The sequence below is a fragment of the Mesoplodon densirostris genome, chromosome 5, assembly GCF_025265405.1.
Source record: "Mesoplodon densirostris isolate mMesDen1 chromosome 5, mMesDen1 primary haplotype, whole genome shotgun sequence".
Taxonomy (NCBI): domain Eukaryota; kingdom Metazoa; phylum Chordata; class Mammalia; order Artiodactyla; family Ziphiidae; genus Mesoplodon; species Mesoplodon densirostris.
The window spans coordinates 1,170,624-1,185,507 of record NC_082665.1 but is presented as its reverse complement, the minus strand read 5'-3'; the positions used below and the strand labels follow the sequence as shown (position 1 = coordinate 1,185,507).

The 14,884-nt window shown below is 65.1% G+C and overlaps 1 protein-coding gene across 5 annotated transcripts in view; it reads left to right on the top strand.

The window, feature by feature from the left end:
- COL18A1 (collagen type XVIII alpha 1 chain) overlaps positions 1 to 14,884 on the top strand; it is a 94,322-nt gene that overhangs the window by 69,346 nt on the left and 10,092 nt on the right. For 2 of the 5 annotated variants that reach the window (XM_060100341.1, XM_060100340.1), the window contains exons 7-31: positions 185 to 261; positions 606 to 773; positions 1,099 to 1,125; positions 2,517 to 2,579; positions 2,666 to 2,752; positions 3,061 to 3,114; positions 3,269 to 3,427; positions 4,252 to 4,314; positions 5,206 to 5,232; positions 6,330 to 6,461; positions 6,813 to 6,875; positions 8,151 to 8,177; positions 8,989 to 9,024; positions 9,470 to 9,541; positions 9,853 to 9,888; positions 10,160 to 10,249; positions 10,725 to 10,754; positions 10,836 to 10,862; positions 11,053 to 11,115; positions 11,348 to 11,422; positions 12,338 to 12,364; positions 12,561 to 12,614; positions 12,870 to 12,944; positions 14,228 to 14,296; positions 14,829 to 14,871. In XM_060100341.1, coding sequence (XP_059956324.1) covers positions 185 to 261; positions 606 to 773; positions 1,099 to 1,125; positions 2,517 to 2,579; positions 2,666 to 2,752; positions 3,061 to 3,114; positions 3,269 to 3,427; positions 4,252 to 4,314; positions 5,206 to 5,232; positions 6,330 to 6,461; positions 6,813 to 6,875; positions 8,151 to 8,177; positions 8,989 to 9,024; positions 9,470 to 9,541; positions 9,853 to 9,888; positions 10,160 to 10,249; positions 10,725 to 10,754; positions 10,836 to 10,862; positions 11,053 to 11,115; positions 11,348 to 11,422; positions 12,338 to 12,364; positions 12,561 to 12,614; positions 12,870 to 12,944; positions 14,228 to 14,296; positions 14,829 to 14,871 — 1,644 coding nt within the window. The remainder of the gene's footprint in view (positions 1 to 184; positions 262 to 605; positions 774 to 1,098; positions 1,126 to 2,516; positions 2,580 to 2,665; positions 2,753 to 3,060; positions 3,115 to 3,268; positions 3,428 to 4,251; positions 4,315 to 5,205; positions 5,233 to 6,329; positions 6,462 to 6,812; positions 6,876 to 8,150; positions 8,178 to 8,988; positions 9,025 to 9,469; positions 9,542 to 9,852; positions 9,889 to 10,159; positions 10,250 to 10,724; positions 10,755 to 10,835; positions 10,863 to 11,052; positions 11,116 to 11,347; positions 11,423 to 12,337; positions 12,365 to 12,560; positions 12,615 to 12,869; positions 12,945 to 14,227; positions 14,297 to 14,828; positions 14,872 to 14,884) is intronic. The other 3 variants (XM_060100345.1, XM_060100343.1, XM_060100342.1) reach the window with 3 other exon arrangements.

The window sequence follows — 14,884 nt, the reverse complement described above, 5'->3', positions numbered from 1 at the left end:
GAGAAATGGGAGTGCAGGGGACGGAGCTGGAGCCGGGGCTCGGGGCCCAGCCAGGACTGAGCGCCAGGCGGGGGCAGCCTGTGCAGGGGATGGAGCTGGAGCCAGGGCTTGGGGCCCGGCCAGGACTGAGCGCCAGGCGGGGGCAGCCTGGGGACGGTCTGATGGCCACCTCTGCCTCCTACAGCTCAGACCCTCCCCAGCTTGAGCACAGTCGCCACGTGGGACGGGAGCGAGTGGAGCCCTGGGGGCAGCCTGAAAGAGGTGAGGTCACCACGGGGACCTCAGAGCAGGCGGAGCCCCTGCTCTGCTCACTGGGGACCCTGACAGAGTTCTGGGGCTCCCGGCCGTCCTCTGTGCCCCCCTGTACCCGTGGGCGCCAGCAGCACTGGGTGTCCACGGCTGGGGACGCTCCCCAGCCAGAGCACAAGGGCGGGTGTAGGGCACTACCATGCCGGCCCCGTGTGCATCCACAAGCATGTCCCCTTGCCTGTCCCCTGCGCCTGTCTTGTCTGTGTCCCCCTGCTGTGTGATCCGGGCCCAGCCCAGGATGCAGGCGAGCGTATGTGCCCCCGCCCCAGCCTGTACCCTCTCCTCTTCGTCCCCAGCGAGGCCTGAAGGGGCAGAAAGGAGAACCAGGCGCCCAGGGCCCCCCTGGCCCGGTCGGTCCCCAGGGTCCTACAGGCTCCGCCGTGCAGAGTCTCGATGCACAGCCTGTTCCCGGGCCGCAGGGACCCCCGGGGAAGGACGGCGCCCCCGGAAGGGATGGCGAGCCCGTGAGTACTGTCTCCACTTCGTCCAGCTGGGGGTGGGGGCTTGGCCAGAGGGGAGAGGGCAGCAGGGTTCTGGGGCTCCGGACAGCCGATTCCTTCCCTGGGTGCAGCGGGAGGGTGGCCGGCGGGCAAGCAGAGCCAGCCCAGGGCCACGGGTGGGGACGCGGCCACAGGGCCCTGGACGGAAGGTTCTCCAGCCCCGTGCAGAGAGCCACCCTCTCGTGGGAGCAGAGGGCTGGGGGGACAGGGGTCCGTTTCCACGTTCAGCTCAGTGGGGGGGGGTCAGGTGTGATTTTCTGTCACTGATGGTTTCTCTCCCACTTTCCAGGGTGATCCTGGCGAAGACGGGAAACCTGTAAGTTGCCTTTTCTTTCAGAACCTGTGTTATCTGTGACGTTTGCATGAGTCCCCAGGCTCCCTCTCTTCCCCACCCAGTGGGGTTACCCAGTGACTGTTTTTAAGCTCAACAAACTGAAGAGATTTCAAAATGAAGCTATTTTCAAAATGCAACTTTTGTTAAGAAAATATAAGTCTAACGGTTGATAGAGAAATATAAAGTTATGCGTGTGTATTGAGACGTTTAGGCTACCAGGAAACAAAGAAAACGAAAGAAGTAAAAGTAAAGCTTCCAGATTCTTAGAGGTGAGAGAGAAACAGCCTGAAGTCGGGGGTGGGCAGTGGAGCGGGGACACAGCACGTAGAGAAGGAGAGAGACGCTTGCAGGAGACACCACAGGGGCTTCCCTGGTGGCGCAGTGGTTGAGAGTCCGCCTGCCAATGCAGGGGACGCGGGTTCGTGCCCCGGTCTGGGAAGATCCCACACGCCGCGGAGCGGCTGGGCCCGTGAGCCATGGCCGCTGAGCCTGCGCGTCGGGAGCCTGTGCTCCACAGCGGGAGAGGCCACAACAGTGAGAGGCCCGCGTACGGCAAAAAAAAAAAAAAAAAAAAAAAAGGAGAAACCACAGGCTCGTCAGCCATCACGGTGGATAAGACAGCTTCTGTCTTAAGACAGTTTGGATTTTTAAAAATCAACAAATGCTATTCGTTGATAATAACAGAATAAAATGACACAAGAAGGTTCAAATAAAGATTTGTGAAACGACAGACCCACAAATGGTGACGGGAAGGCAGGGAGGGAAGCTCTCAGGACTGAGCAGAGACCTGGCGGACGCCCGGGGGGACATCAGGAAGGTCGGCGGGGACGTTTCATGTGGACTCAGCCTGTCCTTCATCGGCCTCTTTGCGCTTGAGGACCAAGCTTGGCTCGGTCGTTGCGGGAGCCTCTGCAGAGCGGGGTGCGTGTGTGTGCACGTGTGGGATCCAGGGTCCGGTGACTGGATTCGCCAGCTCCTGGATCGGGGTGCGCTGGGGCCTCGAGCCGGACGCGCCCTGCGTGCAGATGCTCAAACACATAGGGGGCCGTTTCAGCCGTGCGGCCTCCACCCATTCACGCAGGCAGCACCCACGGAGGCACTCCTGTCCTCAGTGTCCCCGCAGCACACGCCAGCCAGCACACACGCGGCGGGCAGGTGCCACCGTCTGGCCTGGTGTCCCCGGGACACCGAGGTCACCTCTGCGGGCTGCTGCTCCTGGTGGCGGCCTCGCATCTCCGAGGTTGGCGGTGCCCCGCTGCGGCCCCCATGACAGCCCCATCTCCGTAGGCACAGAGCCGTGTGTCGGTGGTGGCTTGGCCGGTGACGGGCACAGGGCCTTCTCCTGACTGAGCCTCCTGGCTTCTGTCTTCCAGGGGGACACCGGGCCGCAGGGCTTCCCAGGAACCCCGGGAGACGTGGGCCCCAAGGGCGAGAAGGTGAGAGGTAACCGGCCGGGCGTGGGGCGGGCGCGACCCGAGGTGGGGCTGTGAACCCTGGTGTGACAGGGGTCTTCTCTTCCCAGGGGGATCCTGGGGTCGGGCCGAGGGGACCCCCAGGACCCCAAGGGCCTCCGGGGCCACCCGGACCCTCCTTTAGACATGACAGGCTGGTGAGTCCTCCCTCTTCCACCCCGGTCCCAGCAAAGGGGCCTCTGGTCGTGCTCGGCTTCCGATGCCGCACTGCTCGGGTCCGGAACCGGCCTCCCGGGGGCGTGTGCAGGCCCCGGGCACTTGGCCCCTGCGCTGCCTCGGGTGTTTTCATGGGGGGTCGGTGGGCTCGAGGCCACTGTGACGGTCCTGCACGGTTAGCGCCGAGGGCCGGTGCGCGGGTGGGGGGACCTCGGGGCAGGGGTGTGGCCTCGCCGGCTGACCGCAGGTGGGCCGTCTGGGCTTCTGGTGACTCGGCCTCTCCCCTCAGACCTTCATCGACATGGAGGGGTCTGGGTTTGGTGGCGACCTGGAGAGCCTCCGCGTGAGTGACCCTTGGCCGGGGTGGCCGCTGCCCTGACGTCCCCAAGCACCAGCGGAGCCCGTTGGGCGGTGACGAGGCCTGGCAGGGTGGGGGGCAGTGGGCCTCCTTCGGCCAGTGCTGCATGCAGTGACGGTTCTGTGTTTTCCGTGTCCAGGGCCCTCGAGGCTTCCCCGGCCCCCCTGGGCCCCCTGGCGTCCCAGGCCTGCCCGGAGAACCAGGCCGCTTCGGGATGAACAGCTCGGACGTCCCTGGACCCGCAGGCCTTCCCGGAGTGCCTGGGCGGGATGGGCCCCCCGGGCTTCCTGGGACCCCGGTAAGGCCCGCCTCCTCTCACCTGCCTGTGTCCGCATCTGGGTCGGGGGGACAGTGAGCGTGGGGCCTTCCTCCATCTGGGTGAAAGCCTCCCTCACCACCTCCATCCTCCCCCCCAAAACCTTTTGGGGGGCCACCCATCTTTGGGCCCCCCAGGGTGGGAGGGACCTCTGTGGGTAGCCCCGTGGTTCTGGCTGCCGAGCCGCTGGTGCCCACACGACAGCTGCTCACCTCCCTGCCCTTGCAGAGGCCGTCTGGGGGTGACTCATGGGACGGGGTTGGCCCTGATGCCTGGAGGATGGGAGGCTGAGAGGGGCCCACGTTTGGCCCTGCGGGCCCCGCTCCTGGCACTGAGGACACTGCACCGTGGCCTGGCAGGTGCCTGGAGGTGTCGCTGTTGAGATCGGGTCCCAGGAACCAGGGATGTGCACCTGGTTTTCACCCAGAAACGTGCTCGGGACACAGAGTCCGTGGGCCACGCGGTTTCCTGCTGAAGGCGTGATGACCCTTTACTGAGAGTCCACGACCAGTCACCAGCCCCAACCTCTGCACGCGAGGCCACGCCCTCCCCGCGGGGCTGGTGGCCCTTCTTATCCTCCCTAATTTGATTGGCGACTCAAATTAAACTAAAAAGGGGGAAGAAAGAAATACAAACCCGAACAGAGCTGTCCGACGCCCTTGACCGTGCACGTGGGTGGGTCTCCCGTGAGCTGTGGGACTCTGGGCCGTGTCCCGGGAGTGTTTCGGGTGCCGGATGCGCAGATGGGCTTCTGCTAACCCAAATCATTCTCTATCTGGCCTCACACTCTGCTCTTCTCTCCCCAGGGACCCCCAGGTCCTCCAGGAAAAGATGGGCAGCCAGGACAGGCCGGCCAGAAAGGCAGCCTTGTAAGTCACTCCCCCCGGCCTCCAGGGCGGACCTGACCTAGCAACGTGGCGTGTGGGTACTTGGGTGGTGTGGCCCCGACTTGGGTGGTGTGGCCCCGGGTCAACAGAGGAGAAATGCCACAGGGCAGGGCGGTGACGGCTTTAGCCCAACAGGGAGCCGCCGTCTTCTCGGTCTGACAGCCGGGGAACCCTGGGCCTCCCACGCTGGCTCAAAACCGGCCGCTGGGGCTCCTGTAAAAATCCAGGACTTCACTACATAGTGCTGTTTCTCTATGATGACAATTGGCCTAGTAATGGTTTTGAAGAATATCGACCCTTTACTTGATTTGGACATTTTATTTCTAGTTTCCATTTTGATTGCATTGATAATGGAGAAACTTTCAAGGCTGCACAAACCTGTAACCGGGGCCCGTGGTTTCCATGTGGTTTTTCGGTGATGGACCACGGGAGATGCCCACACAGTCGTCTGGAGATAATACTTCCCTGTGATCTTCCAGCGAGAACCTGGCTGTTTTGGGCCCAGCAGAGGCCAGTTTTAAGGGAACCGTTTGTGCTCCGAGCTTGCTGCTTTACAGCCATTGAGCTAGAAGGACTCTCCGCCTGGTTCCAGGGGTGGCGGGGGGCGAGGGTTGCTGCTTAGCGAGGTCAGCCCCGCCCCCTCCACGGCTGAGCCTCCCAGGAGCCTCCATCCCCATCTGAAACAGGGGTGATGGCGGGAACAGCCAGGGGTGCACCAGGGCCAAGAGGAGACACTTGGAGTTTTAGAAATAGTTGGTACAAGGGGAAAACTTGGCCTCATGGGTCGGGATAAAGCAGGTGAGACGCTGTCTGCTCTCTCTTGCTGCCTGCAGCCTGGTCCGATCTGGAAGTAACTGTTCTCTCCTCCCTCAGGGCGAGGCGGGTGCCCCAGGACCCAAGGTACAGACAAAGCCCCAGTGCCGCTGCTCTTTCTGGACGGAATGGGCCCGCCGGCCAAGGGGGTGGGGGTGAGGGCATGGCGGCCGGGAGATCGAGCTCCCGGGCACTGATCATGGGGTCCGGCCAGGAACCGCGTTTGTCCTGCAAGACCGTTTCCACTCGAGTTCTGGTTCAGATGTGCTCGGAGGCAGGCAGCCCTGGGGTCCCGGGGGCTGCAGCGGGGGAGTGGCTGCTGGCAGTCGGGTGCTGCTGGGGCCCCAGGGTGGTCCGAGTGGGTCCCTAGCACCGTGACACAGACCTGGTCCTGGGGACGCTGCCCCAGCTCCTCCATGAGCCAAACCGGCAGCCCTCCCAGGAGGGAGAGCCCGTCACTGGGGAGGCCGCCGTGGTGGTGCAGCTCCAGACTCGTCCACCGGGAAAACCCATGGGGAGGAGGGGGAGGATGACAGTGGGACTGGAGGGGCCTGGAGGGAGGGACGAGATTCAGAGTAGAGACTTGGGTGTGTAAACGTGCACACACACAACACGTGCATGCACACACGGCCATGGGCTTCAGGGATAAACGGGGAAAGCTGGTGAGATTTACAGTGAGGGAAAAGGCTACAGCGGGGGGTGAAATTCAGCAAAGGTGAGGCCAGACTCCACTTGTAGTTGGAGATCCTGGACACCAGAGTTAGATGCTCAGCTACCAAGGCCACTCAGACCTGAGAGACGGGTCTCAAGTATCTTGACTGAGATGCCTGGGCTGGCTCCAGTCACAGACGCTCTCATGGTTCCCTCATCCCTGTGGCAATGGGGTCCTGGGCCCCCTGCCCTGCTTTCGCCAGTGGAGTCTTCCCCCCTCCGGGAAGGAGTGTCTCAGGCCCCCGCCTGGGGGTCTTGCTCGGTGGTTTCATGTTAAGTGGATAAAGTCTGGTGAGGCCAGAAGAAAGAGGTGCTGTGGGGTTTGCGTAGCTCCTGGCTGGTTGTTCACCCCCCTGGCTCTTCAGATGTAAAATGCTCGTGAGAAAACACTGGTGCACTGGCAGTGCGGTGGCGCCTGGGGTTTAGGGACACCCGAGGGCCGAGGGTGATGACCTTCTCTCCCACCTGTGCAGGGAAGCAAGGGAGACCCCGGCCCCATTGGCACGCCTGGGGAGCACGGCCTGGCAGGACGCCCCGGACCAGCAGGACCACCCGGGCCCCCGGGCCCCCCCGGGCCCCCAGGCCCAGGACTCGCTGCGGGGTTTGTGAGTACCCGCTGCTCCTGGCCCCCAGAAAGCCCGGCTCTGCGGCCCCAGGTGCCCTCGGGCACCCACACTGACCGGCACTGCCGGGCAGCAGCCAGACTGGTGCCACCCCTGCCTGGGCTCCTCCTGGCTGGTGACAGAGTCCCCACATGTGAGTGCTGAATGGGGGGCGTTGGTAGCCCCACATGTCCGCCCTGCCGTCCCCATGACCCACCCAGCAGGGGCCCTGCAACCGGCAACCCCACCCTCAGAATCCACCCGCTCGGGCGTTTGGGTCCTGCCCAGCCTGGGGCAGGTCTCTTCCTATGAGAAGACACGCAGACCCTGGCATCCCTGTGTGTTCTCCTCCAGGACGACATGGAAGGCTCCGGGGGCCCCTTCTGGTCGACAGCCCGAGGTGCCAATGGGCCGCAGGTACTGCAACAGAGCTGGGCTTGGTCAGCTTGGGGGCGGGGCCGCCTGGGGGGGTCCGGAGGAGCGTCCCTGGGACTGGCCTCCAGTGGGCCCAGGAGCAGCCCTGCAGAGCCAGCGAGCCACCTGCCTCCAGGACACTGTCCACCTCGGGGCCACTGGTCTCCAGGGTGGGGAATGCCACTGGTGGTGGAGCTGAATGACCACGGGGCAGGATGGGCCCCAAAGACAGGTCTTCCTGGGAAATACTAGTCCAGTTCTCTTATGGCCCTAACTTTGGGGAAGTTACACAGTTTTGACCTGAGCAGAACTTTAGTTAAAGAAAAATGGGGACACTTTTCCTGTGAAAAATGGATGGATTCCTATGAAATCACACCTTGTTGTGCCATCGACATGTGCACTGGTCAGGATTAGGTCCAGCTGGCGCTCCTGGCGTCCAGAGGTAACCGAGCTTAGACCGGACGGACGCACGAGGGGCCATCCTGGGGGCAGGATGCCTGGGACAGGCAGGGAGAGGGTTCCCTCCCCCAGGAGCCCACGGGGCCGACACAGACCCCACTGGGGGTCCTTAGGGGACCTCGAACCAGTGTCCAGCTCGGCCCCTGGAGTCTCAGCCCAGCGAGAGGGTGGTGGGACGGGCCTCCTGTCCTGAGCACCACTGATGAGGATTTTCACTTGGGCAGAAGCTAACTCTGGTGAACTAGAGCGGTTTTGCCCCTTGAAGTTTAGTGCCTTCCCCTTTATGCGTTAGAAGGGCTTAGTTTGGGGCAGTAGCTGTCGGCTGCCTGGGCATCAGGTGAGATCGGAGCCAAGGGGACAGGGCGAGGTCGCGGGGCAGGGTCCCCCCCTCTAGGTCCGAGGACGCAGCTCCCATGACGCTTGACTCCTGGAGGGGTCTGTGGGCTGTTTCGTGGCCTCAGGGTGATGGAGACCCTCGGGTGGGGTTAAACCAGCCAGTGCCCTGGGGAGGCCAAAAGGCAGCATCCCATCCGTTCAAATGCATTTGTTTCTAGTTAATAAAATGCAGGTTTCTCTGTGTTGGGGTGACTTGCTCATGCCCTCCCCGCGGCCAGTTTGTGTGCCATCTGTGGGACACCAGGTGGTGCCGAGGACAGGCCACCTCTGGTGGGGTTTCGGGGTGTGCGGGCCCCTGTTGACACAAATGCCCTTTTCTTCCGTTTTTTATAAGAGAGACTAGTTTTCTTGGGGGGAAAGGCTGTCCCCCGAGGGGCGGGAGCAGCACCGACCCGGCCCTCTTCCTTCTCTGCCCCCCCACAGGGACCGCCTGGCCTGCCTGGAGTCAAGGTCAGTGAGAGATTTGTTAGCCCGGGGGCGCCCGCCGCTCACCCCCTCCCCGCCAGGAGCTACTGCTCAGTGGCCCCCAGTTCCTCGTGGGAAACTTGCAAAACACAGAAAAGCCTAACGGGGAGACGATCCCCAGAGCTCGGTTCAGGGGGTGGCGCCGTCCCATCTTTCTAACCCCATGAGTCGGGATCTCTGGCTCCACACGTGCCAGGTGTGTGCGGACTTGGGGAGAGCGAGGGGCTCAGGGAAGGAGCCCCCAGCCCGGGGGGCAGTGGCTGGCGCCCGGCAGAACCTGGGTGCTTCTCTCGCTGCCGCTGGCCCCGCGTCCCTGCTTGGCCCTGCCCCCTCCCCGCCCCTGAGGGACAGCAGCTCCCACCCGTCCCGGGGCAGTTGGGGGCGAGGGCAGGAGCAGCCCCACCCTGCTCCTCCGGCACCCGTGCGGTCCGGGGGTGCAGGGTTCCCCCGCGGGCCAGCTGTACCACCCAGTCTCTTAGAGCGTTCTGCTGGGGTTTGCAAACCTTTGAGACACTTGGAAAGATGGCTTTTTTACAAGGACGTACTTCTTAGCTTTCTTGAACCGTTCAAGGTGAAGTCACCTGAGTGCTCCTGCTTCTGCGGGACACGGTGGCCTGGCCTCCAGAACAGTCCAGGCTGCGTGCGCTCGGCGCGTGGGTGGGTGCAGGGCCCAGGGCCCTCAGCTCTGAGCTGCGGGGTGTGGCGTGGGGACCACCTGGTTACCTGAGGAGGGGTGGGCGCTGCCTGGGAGCTGGGCTAGCGCTCGCGGCCCCACAGAACCCTTTGTCCACTTTAGGGGGATCCTGGAGTCATGGGGCCACCAGGGACCAAGGTAAGAACAGTACCTGGGGTTCAGGAAATCCACAGTCGTTAGCAGCCCTGGTCTGGGGTGCAGGGCGGGGTCCCCAGGCTGAGACCAGGAGCTTGGCTGGTCCCCATTGCCTAGGGCCTCAGTAAACAGGGGTGAGTCCATGCCAGGCCCAGCGTCCTTCTCCCGCTGTCCCCCTGTCCCCCCGGGTCCCCCCAGGTTTGCCCGTAGGACAGCTTTCCTCCCATCCCCGCTCCGCAGCAGAATCCTCTGAGCCCTGCCCCCTCCTCTGCGCCATGGCGCTCCCCAGGAGGCCGAGCAGGTTGAAGCTCCCTCAACCTGGTCAACAGACCAGGTTGAATCGGGTGTGAGCTGGTGGCCAGCGGAAACCCCCGCCTGGCCAGCTCTGGGTCACCGTGGCCCCCAGGTGCCACGGCTGACGCACGTGCTCTCCTTATGTCCACTGCAGGGAGAGGCTGGAGCAGACGGAGCTCCTGGGTTCCCCGGCCTTCCTGGCAGGGAGGGTGTATCCGGACTCCAGGTGAGTGGCCACCCAGGGCTGCTGCGGCTGACACCCCCCAAGTAGCCACACCTGGGTGAGAGCTGGCGCCCAGTGTGTATCTTAGGGCCCCACAGGACCCGGAGACCCCAGCTCCGTGGGACGTGAGTCGGCGGTCCAGGCTGCCTTAGGGGGTTTCCTGCGGGGCTGGCCCCCCCACCCTCCAGGCCCCATTTGGTCAGTGCAGGGAAACTCCACATCTTAACTCAGGGCCAGTCCCGGTGGCCTGGGGTCTCCAGGAAGCGGGGCTTGTGTGCTGTTTATGATGAATGATTTCCTTCCTGTCTCCACAGGGACCAAAAGGAGAAAAAGGGCCCCAGGGAGAGAAAGTGAGTTTGCGGGAGTTGGTGGGTGTCCGTGGACGGGTGGCAGGTGCACGGCAGGGCCAGGGGTGCTGCCCTGTGCCCTGTGCCCCGTGCCTGCCCCCGTGGTGCAGAGACTTGGGGGGTATCCGGGCTCAGAGCCTGCCCTGCCTGGGGTGGGGGCTTGTGGGCCACTGTGCTCAGCCCTCAGGCATCTCCTCACACCCCGTGGGCACCGGAAGCCCCTCCAAGTCCAGGCTGGGCTGCAGTTCAACCCCCAGGGGAAACTCTCTTCCAGGGCAACCCAGGGAAGGACGGAGTGGGGCAGCCAGGCCTCCCGGGACCCCCCGGACCCCCAGGGCCTGTCGTCTACGTGTCAGAGCAGGACGTAAGAACCCTGCCTGGGTGGACACGTGCTCTGCCCCAGGTCCCCAGCCGTCCCCCTGTAGGGCGACCTCCAGCGACACCGGGGTCCCCGTCTGTTGGTGCCATGGGGTTTCTTGGCATCGAAGCTGGCCCTTCCAGAGCTGCCCTTTGGTGGTGCTGTTTGCCCGCATGTCACCCACTCTAGCTGTGACAGGCCCCCTCCAGCCCCCATGCACAGCACCCAGGGAAGTGGGGGGCACTGCCCCCTGGTCCCAGGGTCCCGGGCCGGTTCTGTGGTGCGGGAGCGGACTCCCGGGGCTGCTTCATTTCTCGTCTCAGGGACCTTGAGGCCAAAGCCAGGAAGATGTCTTTCACGTTGACTTCCTGGTGTTCTTTGTGGGTCTGTGTGGGTAATGCCACGGGGGTTGAGTGTTCACGGTGAACGTGGTCCTTTTCCTTCCTTCTCCGGGACACTGGCTCTGCTGACTCGTGGACAGAGAGCACTGGCGGGCGTGCCGGGCCCCGAGGTACGTGCGGCCCCGGGACGGGCTGGGCGCCGGGCACCTCCCCGCGGCAGGTCCTGACCGGCGCTGTCTCTCTCTCCACAGGGCCGGGTGGGGCTCGCAGGCCTCCCCGTGAGTACCTCCCCAGCGGGCGCGGGGCCTCTGCTTCGCAGGCAGGGGGCCGGGTGGGCCCCCGTGAGGCCGAGGAACAGGAGCCGGAGACCCCATCCGGACAGGGGTGTCGGGCGGGCGTCTAGGGTGAGGCGGGGGCTCACGGCCCTAAGGCAGGGGCCTTCCGGGCAGCACTCTGTGTCTCCTGCAGGGACCAGCCGGGTCGAAGGGAGATCTGGGCTCCAGAGGCCAGCAGGGCCTCCCGGGACCTAAGGTGAGGGGCCGTCCAGGGTCACTGGGTGACCGCTCGTGGGGAGGGGCGCCGTGCCTGGGAACTTGGGGCGGACTCCCCTCCGGTCTTTTCCCTGGACCTGCCAGAGGCCCCGCTCACGGCTCCATGTCCTGGGCTGTGGCGTCGGTGCCGAGGGCAGTTCACTGCAGGGCTGGGGGGGTGCGAGGCCTGCTCTTGCCCGAGCCGGCCTCCCTTACCCGCCCCCCTGTTCCAGGGCGAGAAGGGTGAGCCGGGCATGGTCTTCAGCCCTGACGGCAGAGCGCTGACCTCCGCCCAGAAAGGAGCCAAGGTGAGGGGGCGTCTGGGCCCAGCTTGCACCCTCTGTCCTGCCTGGCCAGGGCAGCGGGGCTTGGGGGCCGTGGAGACGGCACAGAGGGGTTTGTCCTCCTGAGAGGGGCCAGCTCCTGCCCGTGCGTGGGAGCTTCTGCTGATCGGGCTCTGGAAGCTTCCGCAGCCTGGGCCCCTCACCCATCCGTCTGTTCCTCTCCCACCACCCTGGTGGGAGGGTCCTCGGGGCCCCTCGGAGCCTGCGCCTCGGATCAGCCTCAGCCTGGCTGGCCCCTCGTTCTCCTCTGCCCGTCAGCGGAGCCCACACTCCAGAGGAGCGGGGGGCTCTTGGGGGCCCCGGCCTGGGCCTCGCCTGTGGGAGCTGCACCCCTGTGGTGCCTGACTGGCCCTCTGGGGGCGCTGCCGCTGGGGGCAGGGATCCTGGCCTCCCTTCCTCAGGAGGGGGCCAAGCATGGCTGGGCTCGGGAATGGGTTCCACGGGGGCCTGTGCCCTGGGTCCCCTGCCCCCCAGCAGGGAACCCCCAGCCCTGCTGGGACAGGAGGATGCTGGGGACAGGTCTGCAGGGGTTCCCCAAAGGCCCCCAGGATTGTCGGGGGATGGGCCGGGGGACCGCGGGGCAGAGAGAACTCTGCTGGCCCCGCCGTGTGTCACAGCTGAGGTCGGGGCCCACAGACCCCTCCAGCCCGGGCACTGTGGGGCCGACCCTCTGGGTCTCAGGGCCCCCAGGGTGGGCCCCGGGACACAAACCCCAGTCCAGAGCTTCCTCCCTGTTGCTGTTTCCTTTTCTTCCTGGGTGTTGTCAGTGCCTCGGGTGCCGCCAGGGGCATCCAGATGGACACAGGGACCCCTCGGGGGCTGCCCACTGGGGGGCGTGACCTACGGCCACCTAACGGTACCTTCTGGTTTTCTGTTCAGGGTGAGCCTGGCTTCCGAGGACCCCCGGTGAGTAGACCCAGGCTTTCCCACAGTGCACATGCGCGTGCTGCGGAGGGCACCGTCTCCTGCCTGGCTGCTGGGCAGGCGTGGCAGCCGAGCTTCTATCCCAGCTGCGCCTCTAAATGCAGGGGCAGGCGTCGGGAGGGAGACCACGGGGCAGCGGGCCGGTCATGGCTCACCTAAATCCTGGCTTCCCCCACAGGGTCCCTACGGGCGGCCCGGGCACAAGGGCGAAATTGGCTTCCCTGGACGGCCGGTGAGTCCCTGGGTCTCGTGCCGGGTGTGGACAGCAGCCCAGGCCCACGTGGACGATGGGCCTGGAGGGGAGTGGGCTGCAGTCTCTCCGCTGTCCTCCACCTGGGGACCCCCCGCCAGAGCGTGGCTCTCTCCAGCCGCCCCGCTCGCGGGCAGCTTGGTCCGCAGAGGGACGGGCACCCCGAGGAGGCCCTGGGTGGGGACAGGAGCAGCCGGACCAGCCCTCACGGCTGCCACCCACTGTGCTCTGCCCCAGGGGCGCCCCGGGATGAACGGACTGAAAGGGGAGAAGGGGGAGCCGGGAGATGCCAGCGTGGGATTCAGCGCGAGGGTGAGTGTCTTGCGGGGCAGGCGGGGGTAGGAGGCCCGGCCGCAGTGGCTCGGGTCCCAGAGCTCACCTGTGGGAGGCTTCTGAGCAGCCTCGTGGCCCTCGGACACGCAGACCCCCATGCACACAAACACGTGTGTGCACACACACGCACACACACGCGCCAAGGCCACCGGACAGTGCCCCGGCGTGGTTTTCTCGGAAGGGCCTGTAGGCCGCGTGGGCCCTGGGGTGGGCGCCTCTGGCCCGCGGGGCTCTGGCTCCGGCCGCCGTCACGCTGCAGTAACTGCCGCCTCGGGAGCTGAAGGCTCGGTGAAGTCCCCGGGTGAGGCCCTGTCACCACCTCTACCTGAAACGGTGCCATCGAGAGGCAGGACTCGCCTCTGACCCCGCTGGGCACCCAGTGGGCCCGCCAGCTGCACCCGGTGCCTTTTCTCCTGGACCCCCTCCGACCCGGCCTGGCCGAGCGACGCGGGGTCCTGAGGGCAGTGGCTCAGGCTGCGGCTCTCCCGGTGTTTCCGTCACCGCGTGTCTTCATTCAGGCTCCCTCCTCCTTGCAGTGGTTTCATGAAATCTCAGAACACGAGGCGGCGTCTTGCAGAGTTCTGAGATGGAGGTGGACCGGGCCACTTCCGTCGAGCAGGACTGGGGGCTCTCGAATCCCCCCCGCGGTTTTGAGTTGTAGAGGCGGAGCGCCAGCCGCTGTGCGCGCGCCCTGGTCAGGGCGTCCAGCGCGTCCGGCTTCGTCGTGGGCCTGAGCTTGCGCCTCTGTTCTGCTGCCAGCCCTCTTGGCCGCAGGGTAGGGGCGAAGGTGCCCAGGGGCCCGAGAGCAGGTGCCCGTGAGGTCCCAGGTCCCTGTCCTCAGGCACCTTCATCACTCAGGCCAGCCCTTTGGCGAGTGAGCCGTTGCTTTCAGAACAGGCTCTTCCGACACTACCTGAATCGGCCGTTTGTCCTTTTTCTGCGAGTGGGTGAATGAACGGAGCCGACCTTCACCCAGCTGGCAGTTAGTAACCACACGAGCCGCGTCCGAGGTCATGTCCAGCGCAGACAGCCGCCCGCACGGCTCCCGTGGGAGTATTTGGGCAGGACTCCCATCTGGGAACGGGAAGGGGATGGCTCTGCCCTCAGGGAGCCCACGACCACAGAGTAAACCGGAAGCATTCTCCATGTGATGTTTTCTGACTTCACCGTGATTCTCAGAATTGCTTCTGCCCACATCTGCTGTCCTGGCCAGTGTCGATGTCCAGTGTTGACTGACCAGGCTTTCTCTCCCCCCAACGCAGGGTCCGCCCGGTCCACCTGGGCCCCCAGGGCCCCCGGGCTCTCCCGGGACTCCTGTCTATGACAGCAACGTAAGTCACTGCGACACCTGCTGTTCCCACTGCGTCCTCACACTTCCCTGCACTGGCTTCCTTTCCCCTCCACTGACCCGGGAGGGCTGAACCCCAGGCAGGGCAGCCAGAGCCACGGCCTCTGAGCCCCTGGTGGGGGGGCTTCTGGGAGGGGCGCAGTGGTGGGACCCAGGCCCACCTACCTTGTAGGCCACACCTGGTGGGCCGTTGGTTAGAAGACAAGCCCCCAGGGGAAGTGAGGTCGGGGGAGGGCTCTCTGGATCTGGGCTCCTGAGCACGAGCCCTGGGGTCCTGGGGGGTGAACACCCCCCACCTCACAAGGCTCAGTGACGTGAAGTGACCACGTGGGGCAGTCATGTCGTGACCGGGGCTCCCGACTCCAAATCCTGTGTCCTCTCCCTCCCCCTCCCTGCTTCTCTGTCTTGGGGGGCAGGGGTGCTTGGGCGTGTGGCCTCGCAGACCCTTGGGCAGGTGGTGGCCTCAATTTCCAGAGCGTCTCTCTCAACGGCCATCTTTGGCCTGTTCTTTGCAGGCGTTTGTGGAGTCTGGCCGCCCTGGAGCCCCGGGATTGCCAGGTGAGGGTCCTGG